This window comes from Lygodium microphyllum, chromosome 13 (assembly GCF_053477565.2).
Source record: "Lygodium microphyllum isolate KBCC chromosome 13, Lygodium_microphyllum_v1.1.10, whole genome shotgun sequence".
In the NCBI taxonomy this organism is placed as follows: Eukaryota; Viridiplantae; Streptophyta; class Polypodiopsida; order Schizaeales; family Lygodiaceae; genus Lygodium; species Lygodium microphyllum.
Genome location: NC_141147.1, coordinates 64322246 through 64335100, shown reverse-complemented (window position 1 = coordinate 64335100; position 12855 = coordinate 64322246). Strand labels below are relative to the sequence as shown.

Sequence of the window (12855 nt, the reverse complement as noted above, 5' to 3'; positions counted from 1 at the left end):
AAATGCAAAACGCAAAAGTACGGTTGAAGGGTTTCTCAACAGCCCAAAACATCAGTGGGATTAGTACCAGATGTTGCTAGTGATCAGCCCAATGATGATGCTATCGAGTCGTGTAGAGCTTGAGGCAAAATTAGGGATTAGAATGCATTGATTTTCTTTGATAATGGTGTACGAGCCAACTTCATCTTTGTTGACATAGCAACCCGTCTAGGCATCAAAGAAGATAAGGTGAGACCCATGGGGGAAGTTGGAATGGCATGAAAAGGCTATGCAGAGCCTGTCACACCGCTAATCAGAATGCTTTGGTTGTATATATAGGGACATGTAGACATCGAAGAGTTCTTCATTGCTCTATTTGAGGTTGTGATGTATTGCTTAGTATGCCATGGTGTCATTGTATGCATGCAACGATTAATTCTCGTGCAAAAGAGATTACTATTTAGCATACGGGAAAGACAGTCACACTTGATGTAAAGTTAAAAGCATAATCTATCCCTGTTGTATTAGCAATTGCTATTTCTAAAGTAATGAAAGATCATCTCTCAGCATACTCGGTTTTATTGAGGATAAAGATGATAGTGAGAATGTTGGGAATATGTGTAAGTTAGAGAAGGATCACATGTCATTTTTGAGAATGTATGCTGATTACTTCTCTTAGTCACTTCTAGGGCAGCTACCGGCTAAAAGGCCTAAAGATCATGGCATAGATCTTATTCTTGGAAGTAGCATATCTAATTTTTTTTGCAAATAAATTGTGGCTAATTATATTACTTTAGAAAAAACATGAATACAAAGAAGTGCTCACGCTCAACAGACTAGCTAAAGTTGATGCAGAGTCACAGATATATCAGATGTACAAGCCTCTCAGGGCGGTCTAGGGGGGATGGGGGCAAGAAGCCATGGAGGGGGGGTGTATTGCCATCTGGGGCTGCCTGCCTGCATCACAAAAAATAGGTCTTGGCTGCCTTGCCCCAAGCGCGCATGAAATGACAACAGAGCTCCTGATGAGCCTTGGACTCACCCTGCACCTGGTCCCATCATCAGCCGCGGAGGGAGTGGATGATGGAGATCCAAATCTTTGCTAAGGTCGCCTGTACTGAAAGTCTCTCTTCGCCAAAAGCCTCTTGACATCGTGCCTTCCATATGCCATCTAGGAAGATTCCCTATGATCTCCCATACCTCAGAGCGGTTTGCTGTGGGCTCCAATACCTAGCGGATGGGTAGAGCCTCCAATCGACCACTGTGCATGACCCTGCCTCAATAATGAATATCGTGTTTCGCATCACGGCCTCATACAAAAGGTGAGGGCCTTGGCTGATTGCCTGTTAGCAGAAAGCTTCCCATGAGATACATCCAAGGCTAGGTGGTATACGGCGAACAATACGGCATGCTCCTCTCCACATGATCTGCGTTGCCTCACACGACCAAAGGCAGTGCTTTGGGGTTTCCTCAGGCTGTTGTGTGTAGCGCTTACAACCTCCCTCCTTCTGCATCTGGCCTAGCCAACTTTCCACTGCCAAGCCTCCATGTGACACGAGCCATAAGAAATACGATACCCTCCATGTGCCACCAGCCATAAGAAATACGATACCACCGCCAAGCCTTCATATTATGGATAGATTGCAAGGGACATTTATATTTAGTCGTATAGATTTGAAAGTTGGGTACCATTAGATATGCATTAGACTTGAGGATGTGCCTAAGATAACTTTTAGGACATCTTTTGGGTTATATGAGTTTCTTGTTATGTCTTTTGGGCTTATGAATGCTCTTGTCACTTTCAATTGAATGGTGGATCGCATTTTTAGGCCACATAGAGGATTTGTGGACACTTTCTTTGATGACATCATTGTCCATTCAAAGAATGAGGCAGAACATAGAAGACTCTTGGACATCGTGTTTAGCGAACTACGTGAGCATAGGCTGGTTATTAGTGACAAGAAAATCGAATTCTTTTTGCATGAAAACCACTTTTTGGGTCATATTGTATCAACTGATGGCATTCGCATAGGCCCAACAAAGGTTGAGGCAATACAATCATGGCCACCTTTGAGAAATATACATGAGATCCGTAACTTCTCGGGTTTATGCTCTTACTATGGGAAGTATGTATACGGGTTTGCTGAAATTGCATCTCCATTGCATGCGTTGCAGAAGAAGGACGTGCCATTTAGATGGACAATAGTGGAAATTTCAAGGCTTGAAAAGTTGAAGGAAGATGACTTCAAATCCTGTGCTTGTGTTGCCTGATCTAAGGAAGTCATTTGTAGTTCAGTGTGATGCATGTGGTAACAACATTGGGGCTGTTCTTATGTAGGATGACCAAGTTGTGGCTTATGAGAGCCAAATTTTCCACGGTGCAGAAAAGAATTCGCAGGTCTATGAGAAAGAGCTCTTGGCTGTAATTCATGCACTGTCTACGTGGAAACACTATTTATTGGGGGCTGATCTTATGCAGATAGACCATCAGACTTTGAGGTACTTTTTGATGCAGACAAAGTTGTTAGAGAAGCATACGAGATGGGTAAATTTTCTTTCTATGTTTAATTTTCAAATTGTACATAATGATGGTAAAAAGAAAGTTTTGGCTGATGCACTGTCATGTAAGCCACAAATTTTAGCCATCAGCATGGTTTATCACATTGAGTTGGATGCCATGAAAGAGCAATATGTTGCTAATTCAGACTTTGCTAATGTTTATGATCCGCTTTGCAATGGCTAGAGGCATGAGCACTTTGTGCTAAGAGATGGATTTTTGATGATGCATGGACGATTGTGTGTCACCAAGGCAGTGGAAGACGATGGCAATTGTGGGGTCTACAAGATTGGTGACAATATAGCTGATGGTTGGTGATAGCAATTTTTGGGATCTCTTCAGTAGGTAACAACTTGTGGGCAGTTTTTGACAGGCTGTAGCCAATCTGAAAGGTTTCTTCCTGAAGAATTCCTGATTTTCTCTCTTTTGGCATTCTCTCACCTTCTCCAGCTTGTGCTTAGTCATTCTCGGCATTTCTCAGCCTTTTGGATCAGATTTCAGTCAAATTTGGTAGACAATAGAGAGATCTATGATGTGAATCCTAAATTTTTACAGAAATTAGGGTTTGACAGCCAACTTGGGACTCGTGCCAATTGGTGAAGGCATCGTACATTGAATGCAACACCCGAAATTTGTGTAATTGTGAAGGAATTCAGATGTTAGCCCATTCATTGTAAATTGGTGCAGCATTTGCCCAGTTGGTGGTTCCATTTGTGCCTTCACTCGGCTGCTATCTAAAGCGTTCTGCACTCCACACACACTAGCAGATCCACTTGATTAGGCACCATTGCCTCAAAGTAGATGGTACGATGATGAGTGCCAAGAGTTGTATTGGCATCTCCGGATTCAAAAAGGATTAGAGACCTTTATAGAGAGAGAAGCTTGTAGGTAAATGAAGAGCTTGACCTGTCGTAAATGATGAGCATATGAGGAGACACGATATTGGGATCTGTACCATTTATTCATGAGCAAAGATGTAGCCACACCATGGCGCAGATTGCGAGGGCCACGTCGCTCTGCATCCATAAGTGACCTAGAGACATGACACTCCTATGCAGAGGGACTATATGTTGTACCACACTAGCCACTGATTCCCCATCCACCAAAGCCCCACCCTACCACATCCACCTTTTTCACACATTATATGGTGAGGAGAGCGATCGAGCATCTACAACATGGACGATTGATGGATCACACAGGCATACAGGGTGAGCATTTCATTTATGCAGTGGACATTTTGGCTCCTCTCCTTGCCTTTATGTTCGATAGGGCTCTAGTAGAGGGCTTCTCAGAGGAGTGGACCATGCATACCATTGTGCCCATCCACAAGTCTAGAGACCCCCTATATGTAGGTAACTACAAAACCATCATGGTGGGCCACACATCGGCAAAGATATATGGAGTAGTGCTAGAGGTAGAACTTAGTGCATACATAAAGAGAAGAAGATTGCTAGTAGTAGGATAGGTTGGTTTCCGACAGGGGTTTTTTACACTCAACCACATCTTCACCTTGAGGAGTATGATTGAGCAAGTGAAAACGAGAAAGAAGAGGCTTTACTTTTGCTATGTGGATTTCTGGAAAGGCTTTGATACAGTTCCATGAGATAGACTATTACAGAGGCTATAGACATTGGGGGTCCCATTAGATATGATTTGGGGCATTTATGCATTGTGTGAGAGGGTGGTAGGCTGAGTGAGATGCCCAGGAGGACTTTCAGACACGGTCTCTAGCACCATTGGATTGAAGTAGGGGTGTCCTTTCTCCCCCATAGTCTTTGGTCTCTACATCGACGAGAAAGAAGATCATATCACACAAGGAGGCAGTGATGGGGTTGGGATAGTAGGTATGCTTATCTCCATTATGCTTTATGCTGATGATATTGTTCTGGCCTCTGAATTGCAGGAAGGTCTATGGCAACATCTCCATGCCCTTCATGACTTTTGTACACAACGTGGATTTAGGGTTAATCTTGGAAAAACCAAGATCTTGATCTTCCACACATCAGCCCCAACAAGGAGGAGATCAATCTTTACCTTGGGAGCTAGACAAGTGGAGGTTGTGGACTCATATATTTACTTACGGATCACTTTCACTATATCTATTGGGAGATTCACCATGTCACAAGCAGCCAGAGACTAACTCACATGAGGATACATAGCATTGGCCATGATGGAGAGAGAGTGCCACTAGGTACATTTCCAAGATCCTCGTACACGGAGATGGCTATTTGACACAATGGTCACACCAGCCATGATGTAAGGTGCATCTATTTGGACCCCTGGCTTGGCTACATACCTACGGACACAAATCGAGAGACCACAGATCATTATGCTCTCACAGATGATCCATAGCAAACCATCAGTACCAAATGAGACGATTAGAGCTGAGCTCGCTGCACTCCCCATGATGATGGAGGCTCTTTCTCAGATCATCAGCTTCATATAAAGAGTATGTGACATGCAACAGGACAGATTACCCAGGAGGGCCCTCGAGGCCTCTAGGCACCTAGCTCAGGCAAGATAGGAGACTTCATAGTATGCACAGGTCGAGCATTGGCTTATAGGATATGGGATCGACATGGACCTTCTCCCCCTCTTTCAGGATGATCCTAACTCCCCCTTCATATACCTCTCCCACATAGAGAGCAACTTGGTCATGCGACAAGATCTCTACCAGTTGTACATATAGCATACAAGGCTACCACCCAGGCAACCCCTGCCCCCAAAGATGTCTTACTATAGAGATCACTTCATGAAGACTAGCACGGATGGCTTCATTGAGAGACCTAGATACCTAGATGTATACATACCACATGAGATGTGGGTAGCCATTGGCCAACTTAGGGTATCCTCTCACTAGCTTGAGATTGAGACCAGGAGCAGCCCACATCTGTAGAATTGAGCGGATTTGCAGATTATGCCAGGAGGAGGTAGAGAGGGAGGAGCACTATGTCTGTAGATGCAAAGCGTATAGCATAGTTCAAGCTAGAAACCCCAAGCTATTTGGGGGAGATACCTTGCTCAGACTAGTTATGGAGTCCCCATACCAATGCCACTTAGACTAGTTCCTAGTTGAGTTTCAGAGGCTCCACACATTACTACTACAAGCTGGCTCTACACAAAGGGGGGCGTCAGTCACAGCTTGGTGATTTCTTCTAGACAAGACCACCTGAACAGCATCCACATAGAAGGGGGTGATAGTCGAGAGAGTTGAGGAGATCAGAGCAGCATGCTGCCCATGGATATTATTTTGTTGTTCTCTTGTAGTTCCTAGGGGTTTACAATATCTTACATCTAATAATGCCCATGAGACGGAATTGTCACATATCATCTGCCAGCACGACCACGCATATAAATAAGAATTAGTACTATGTTATTTTCCATCTAGTAGTGATTGGGAAATTGCACCTTGCCCTAGCTGGGATCCTCAGATCTCTAGCTGTTTTGCTAGAAAGAGAGAATCAATAATTCACAAGTGTTGGATATGAAAGTTTTCATGCAGGTAGAAATATTCTGTGAAAGTTAAAAAATGTGCTAGTGAAGGTTGCAAGGTGTAGTAAAAGTATACCCTTTAAACCAAAACTTATAGATACAAACTTATTAGAACTATTGTAATTCAACTGGTCCATGTTTTGAAAAAGAGGCATGCAACTGTTGATCAAATAATTTTACAAATGTTTTATACAAGAAAAGCAGGTAACAAACTCGTTTCATGCCAACTATGCTCTGTAGAAAATGGTTTGGGCTCTGAGTCATACCCTGATTTTATAAGCATGGTGGTTCCTAGTATCTAATGACAAGGCTAACTCACAGCCCCTTATTTTTCAGCTGTTCTACATTCAACTGTAGATGATTTCATGGTATACTTGTTTGCCGTCCTGCTTGCTGTTTGGTTTCTTTCCTTGCATGTAGATTTTTGTTACATACACATGCTTGTAAAAATCAATCAATAGTGATTCACCTGTGATTCAGAAGTGCAGGAAGAGGCTAGCTAGTGTATATTATTTTGTTGTACAGTAAATGTTCTCTTGTGTAATTGCTGAGGGCTTGCTGTACCTAACATCCAAGTAATGCCAACTATGGCCTCACAAACATACATAAAAACAAGAATTATCATACACTGTTATTCATCTAAGTGGCAATCGAGGAATTACATTCACTTGCCCTAGACAGGATCCTTAGATTCCTAGCTGTTATGATAGAGAGCAAATATGACCATGAGTGTCAGATGTGAAAGGGTTGATAGAGCTAGATATGTTTTTTAGATGTGTAAAGGTTGCAAACAGGATATAATGGAATGTAGACTTTAACCAATTTCTAGAAGTATATTTCCTATAGGAATATCGTGAAGTTTGAATATTAAAGATGCCATTATTGAAGTAACCCATATTGGAAAAAGTCAGGGCATTCATTCCACTGGTGATTGTAGTAAATGTTTCCCAAATGGTCTAACCAAAAAGAGCACGTAAGACACTTGTTTCACAACTATGCCTTGTTGATGATGGCTTGAGTGCCTTAGTTTTTACATCCAGTTGATGGTAAGCTATGTGCATATCTAGCAGTACTACATCCTATGTTTTGTTCTTGCAGTGATCACAGTACTAGGTGAAAGCAGCCAAGTTAGACTTTGCTATCATAATGTCCAAGGATGATAGCACTCCAATGGACTCTCATTCACCAACCAGTAGTGCTGCTGGATCAGAGAAGAAATCCAGCTTGTCTTCTGTGGATCGGGTCAAGTCAAGTCAAACTCCTCTCATGAATAGAGATGCTTTGTCTGGAAATGCAGCAGTAAAAGTGCATGCAAGTTCAGAGGATCTTGGGCCAGTGGAGCTACCTAGAGTCAATGATGCAACTGGTTTTTCAAGTTCCCTGCCCCTTTTTCTACATGAGAAGTGTGAGTGAGATTGAGGCACATCACAGTACCCTTTTAATTACTAGGCAAATATGTGTGACAACCATTTATGCTGACAATATTTTAATGATTGTGCAGTAGAACTTGCCTCCAATATTGGTGAGTCTCTGGGTGCCCAAGGGGCGCACTCAGAGAGAGAGACTAAAGGAGTAGGTTTTGGTTCGCTCCATGAAGAGGATAAGATGCCAAATGCTGTTGGTGATTTTTTATTACCTGATGACGAAGAGGAGCTTTTAGCAGGAATAGCTGAAGGTTTTGACTTCATGAACTTAAATAACACTGCAGAAGAAAGTGAAGATTTTGATCTATTTAGCAGTGGAGGTGGCTTAGAGATGGATAATGATATTCAAGATGGTTTTGGATTGTATATGAACAATTCGAGGAGCATGAATGGATTTTCGGGTAATGGTGGTGCATTTCATGGAGCATCGAATGGCCCTGGCTCAGTAATTGGTGAGCATCCATTTGGAGAACATCCTTCAAGGACTCTGTTTGTTAGAAATATCAATAGCAATGTGGAGGACTCTGAGCTTCGGGCTTTATTTGAGGTGCCATTTCTGAACTGTAGACTTCGTCGTTGAAGGAGTACATGTCTATTTTGAAAATTTCGTTTATCTATCTTTTCTTATATGTGTTGGCACAACAACAGCATTTTGGTGCCATTCGCACACTTTACACTGCCTGTAAGCATAGAGGCTTTGTCATGATATCATACTATGACATCCGGGCAGCTCGGAGTGCTATGCGTGCTTTGCAAAATAAGCCCCTACGCCGCAGAAAGCTTGACATTCACTTTTCCATCCCAAAGGTACCAAGCCAAGAATAATGATTTCTTGATAATGGCAGTGTTATTAAATCTCAGCACCATAGTTAGCCTTTTCTCTTATTGTGTTTGTGATTCTAATGTCCTTCTATTGCAAGAAAATAAATCTCATTTTTTGAATCTGTCAGTACTTGAACACAAGTGTGTTGAAATTTCAACTCATCTATTCACAGTTGCTTCTCATCCTGGTATTCATACCCGTTCTGCTATTATCATTGTTAAATTTTCATTGATAACCCTGCAGCTCTTTTATATTGAGACTAATTACCCAAACAGTGAATGCTTTGTGAGTGCCTGGGTTTTATGTGCGTGCTTTTTGAGGTTTTACCCTTATTCCTATAATCTGATAAAAATGTAATTCCTATAATCTGATAGAAAGGATTTGGGGTTATTTAAGGGCATGTATGATGTTTCCTTTTGGGAAACATTTTTGGCTCCTCTAAGGGCATCATAGATCAGTTTTTGTCTGGATGAGATTTTGGTCACTTTACCATTTGGAGTTCTTGTAATCATATGGTCTTTGATGACATTACTTCTGATACTTCTTTCCAGGAGATCTTTGCAGCAGGGTCTATATGATTGCTATAGACTCTAAGATATTGACCAGAACCAGTACTCTCTCTTTTTCCAATGTTTCTGCCTTTGGTCATGTCAAGAGGTGCATGAAATAATGAAGTAGGGTCTTGGCAAAAATGCAAAACTGAGGCTCAATATACTGCATTTATTGTGTGCTTTGCTGACAAGTGCTGCACCTGAACCTGGGTTCTATGTTTTATTGATCCTTTTTAAATTTTGTGACTAATTAGATGTCACTGCCTTTGATGTGTAAAGTCTCGTGGTTTCATGACACAAACATGCATGCATATACTTTTTACTACTAGTCAGTCCAGTTACAACTGCCAGTTTGGACAGTCTGGAGGATCTTGGATTAGAAGTTATCAATAAACACGAATATTCAGTCTCCAAGTGGAGGAATATCTCACAATTTCTGCTGCAGAGACTTGACTACATACTTAGGGGTTGCTCAATCCAATATGAGGACAAGAATTCTATGTTACCAGATGATATATTCAAATATCTGCAACCTGCATTAAGAAATCTAACCATATACTTAGTGTTGCTCGATAGTCTCTTGTACTTGCTACCTTTCGGCCCTATTTTTCAAGCATTCTTATACTTGAGTAGCTCTCAATCACCTTCTTGTATTGCACATAATTTGTGCTTAAATTTTTCTTCAAGCTGATGCTTTTAAGCAGTATTCATTACTTCAGTAAAGCCTGCGTCTCAAACTTGACAAATTCATCAGCATGACAGGTCTTACCGTTGTTTGTTAGGCAGCAATTTGGGCTTCAAAATGTTCTTTCTTGAGAAGTATGCACAACATATGTACAAACTTGATCATGTGCAGATTTATTTCTGCCTTCTTCATTTCAACAAATTGAGGGTGATATGAGTATGAGAAACTCAAGTTTCTTTCCAAATTTTACTTCCAAAAGTGAACTGGCTGGGCTAGGATTTTTGTTTCCAACTTTAGACTGGAAGTCTATCTAGCTTGAAGAAGAATGCCATTGAAATTTTTGCTAAATGAACTGCTTCAATGGTCTTCGCCTTTTGGATGAACGATTTTTGCTATACGAGGTGTTTAAAGTTTATTTGTCTTTGGTATATCCATAGCAAAATCTGTGGTTATGCTTTTGCCAAGGTTCCTTTTGTGTTGAGAGGTTTAGTTAACCTTACAGCTTTATGTCTGAAGCTTGATCTTTGGACAGATCATGTAGTCTCTTGCAAAAGTTTTAAATTTTCTTTAATAGAACATCTCCCAAGTCTCGAGTGGTTGCAAGAAGTTCCTTATGTCCTGCACAAGCAGTTGCATAATATTGCTCGACCATTTCCTTTCTCAAGTCTAACAACACAAAGTTATAAATCCCTCAAGACTTGATATAATATCCCCATGTTGTGAGTCCTAAATCTTCTTGAAGTTGAAATTGTTGGTCGTTTGCATATGGTGTCCTCATGACAGCCCAGAGTGAGTGATTTTATCGTTATGGCATGCAGCCTATGCTGAGGCTGGGTCATTTACTCCTTCCTTGTGGTGGGCTTGTGTTAATCATGAGAGCAATTCAAACATTTTAAGTAGCATGACTTTGTTGTGGGGGACTAGTTTTGTGTGAGTTCCAATGAGCCTATCTGCTCAAGCAAAACCCTAATTTCATCTCTCATGCTCAATCTCTCCAGCTAGATTTCAGAATCAAGTTTCAGCATTTATAGCTGTTTGTGCCAAAATATGTATGTGCAAAAGCATCTGTGATGGTAAATCTTCAAACCAAGACATGTAGACAACTCTTGCAGCTTTTCATTCAGCCTATCCATAGCCTCATATACCTTGCAAATGCAAGGTTGCATAGCATCCATAATCCTCAATAAATGCACAACAGGTGATACCATAATATCTATCCTCTCTATATCATCCCAAAAAGCGGAGTTATTTGCTTTCTCCAAGCATAAGATACCTGTAGGAGTATCTGTCAATGCTGATGAGGTGAACTCATTACTAAGAAATAACTGTCTCACGGTACCATTGCATTCTCTTAATCTATCTAGCATGAAGAAGTTAAAGGAAAATCTAGTATCAGAGTATTTTAAAAGTGTCTTTTTGGACAGCAAAGAGAATTGATGGCGAAGAAACTGGTGATTCAAAACAAAGCTAACCAGTTGAGCTCCTTGCTCTATGATAGGTGCAATCCATGACAGGTTACCAATATCCTTAAGTACGTTATTCAAGCAATGAGCCATACAATATGAAACTGTGATATGCGGATAATATCCCTGGATAATAGCACATGCTGCCCTATTTGCGGGCTCTCCATCTGCAATAAATCCCACAATATGCTCTAGGCTAATAAGCTCAATACTTGTAATCCACTTTGTTGCAAGTACATCTACTGACTTTCCTGTCCCCGAGGCATCATGTGAAGATATGAGATACATTTTTCCATGAGAATAAGCAACCATGCCATGAATGGATCGCTTGTGTGTATCACTCCAACCATCAGCAATCAACAAAACTCCATTTTTAGTCCATAGGCTCTTTCTAGTCACTGCTGCTTACTCAACAAGGCGCTTTTCCTTGTCGAGCAAAGTGATACGTATGGTCTTTGATGATGGAGGTACATATGAAGAGCCATACTTACCAATCTTCTTGCACATCAATTTAAAATACTCTGATTCGGCTGTACGAAATTGAATGTGGTCATGATAGGAAAAATGTGCCACTGAGGTATCCATCTCTTCCTTCTTCTTGGGATCCCAACTAGCATCAAGTGTGCTCTATTTACATGCAACATGTGGCATTGTTGATGCCATGGTTAATGCAATGCTTGTAGTAGGCGTGGAAATAGCACTTTTTGATATTTATCTTGCTCTAGACACATCTGATGGGGATGGTGTCACAAAAGTTGCAGGGTTAACTGCAACACGTCGTGGTCTAGACGTAACAAAATTGTATCTCTAAATTTGGTAGGAGATGAGCTTGGACCTAATTATGCATAAGACGAAAGAAGTGGCAATTGGTATTCTATACTCTAATATTTAAGAAACTTTGAAAATTTAAAATCAATAAAAATTCAAAATAGAAATGCTTGGTTCAATGGACTATCTTGTTTGCTCCACCAGTTCGCTTGTATGGGCAAAGCTTGCAAGCCCATGGTCGAGATTCTCCACTACTCAATGGGCAGTTAGCATTTACTTCTTTCCACCATGACCAATCATCAGATCTTCTTCCTTGATCATTGGCATGACAAACGGGGCAGGAAGATGAAGCCATTTCAGGTTGAAAACTGAAATAAAAATGATTGAAAAAAGCCTAAAGGACTAGCTATTGCGAAGAGACTTGAGAGAAGAGAGAAGGCTCAAGACTCGAGTGAGGGAGAAATTGAGAACTTAGAAGAAAGAAGGGAAAAGGAGAGAAGGGAGAAGGAAGAAGAGAAGAATGGAGAAGAGAGAGAAGAGGGAAGTAGAGGAAGAAGGAAGTGAGAAGTTGGAGAAGAAGGAAGAGAGATGAGGAGCTTGGAGGTGACGGTGCAAGTCTACTGAACTTGGAGAAGTTGGAGAAGAAGGAAGTGAGAAGTTAGAGAAGAAGGAAGTGAATGCCGCAAGCTGGAGGTCGGAGGAAACGTGCAGGTGGGGGCGAAATGTGTAGGCGGGAGGCGCAAGGGTAGGAGGTGACTAGGTAACTGGCATGCCAGGTGGTGTTCCCTGTTCTGTTTCGAACTGGGAACGTTTCGCAGTTTGGGGATGTGGTTTGGGGAAGATTCGTGCCGGGGATGGCGTTTTGTTGTGCTGGAGGGCCATACCGGCAGTTTCATGTTTCTATGATTCAGACATACATTGTGCATGACATGAGAAACAAGGTGTGGCTGCCCAAGGAAAGTGTTACACAAACTTGAAGTGGATTGAGCTCTTAATATTCTCCACCAACTCATTGACAAGCTTTAGAGACATACGATGACCATGCAAAATATCTTGCTAGCATATCCTCAAATCTTAGATATGGACAAAGGCCTAAATAAGGAGTAGCAGCTA

At 41.4% G+C, this 12855-nt stretch overlaps 1 protein-coding gene and 2 pseudogenes across 1 annotated transcript in view; all 3 read left to right on the top strand.

The window, feature by feature from the left end:
- The window catches only part of LOC148026707 (protein MEI2-like 2), a 65776-nt gene that overhangs the window by 30402 nt on the left and 22519 nt on the right, over positions 1 to 12855 (top strand). The window contains exons 2-4 of the mRNA XM_087691194.1: positions 7127 to 7433; positions 7530 to 7999; positions 8101 to 8259. Of these exons, the coding sequence (XP_087547320.1) occupies positions 7175 to 7433; positions 7530 to 7999; positions 8101 to 8259 (888 nt within the window). The 5' untranslated portion in view covers positions 7127 to 7174. The remainder of the gene's footprint in view (positions 1 to 7126; positions 7434 to 7529; positions 8000 to 8100; positions 8260 to 12855) is intronic.
- LOC148026709 (uncharacterized) lies at positions 3330 to 4001 on the top strand (annotated as a pseudogene).
- LOC148026708 (uncharacterized) lies at positions 4185 to 5601 on the top strand (annotated as a pseudogene).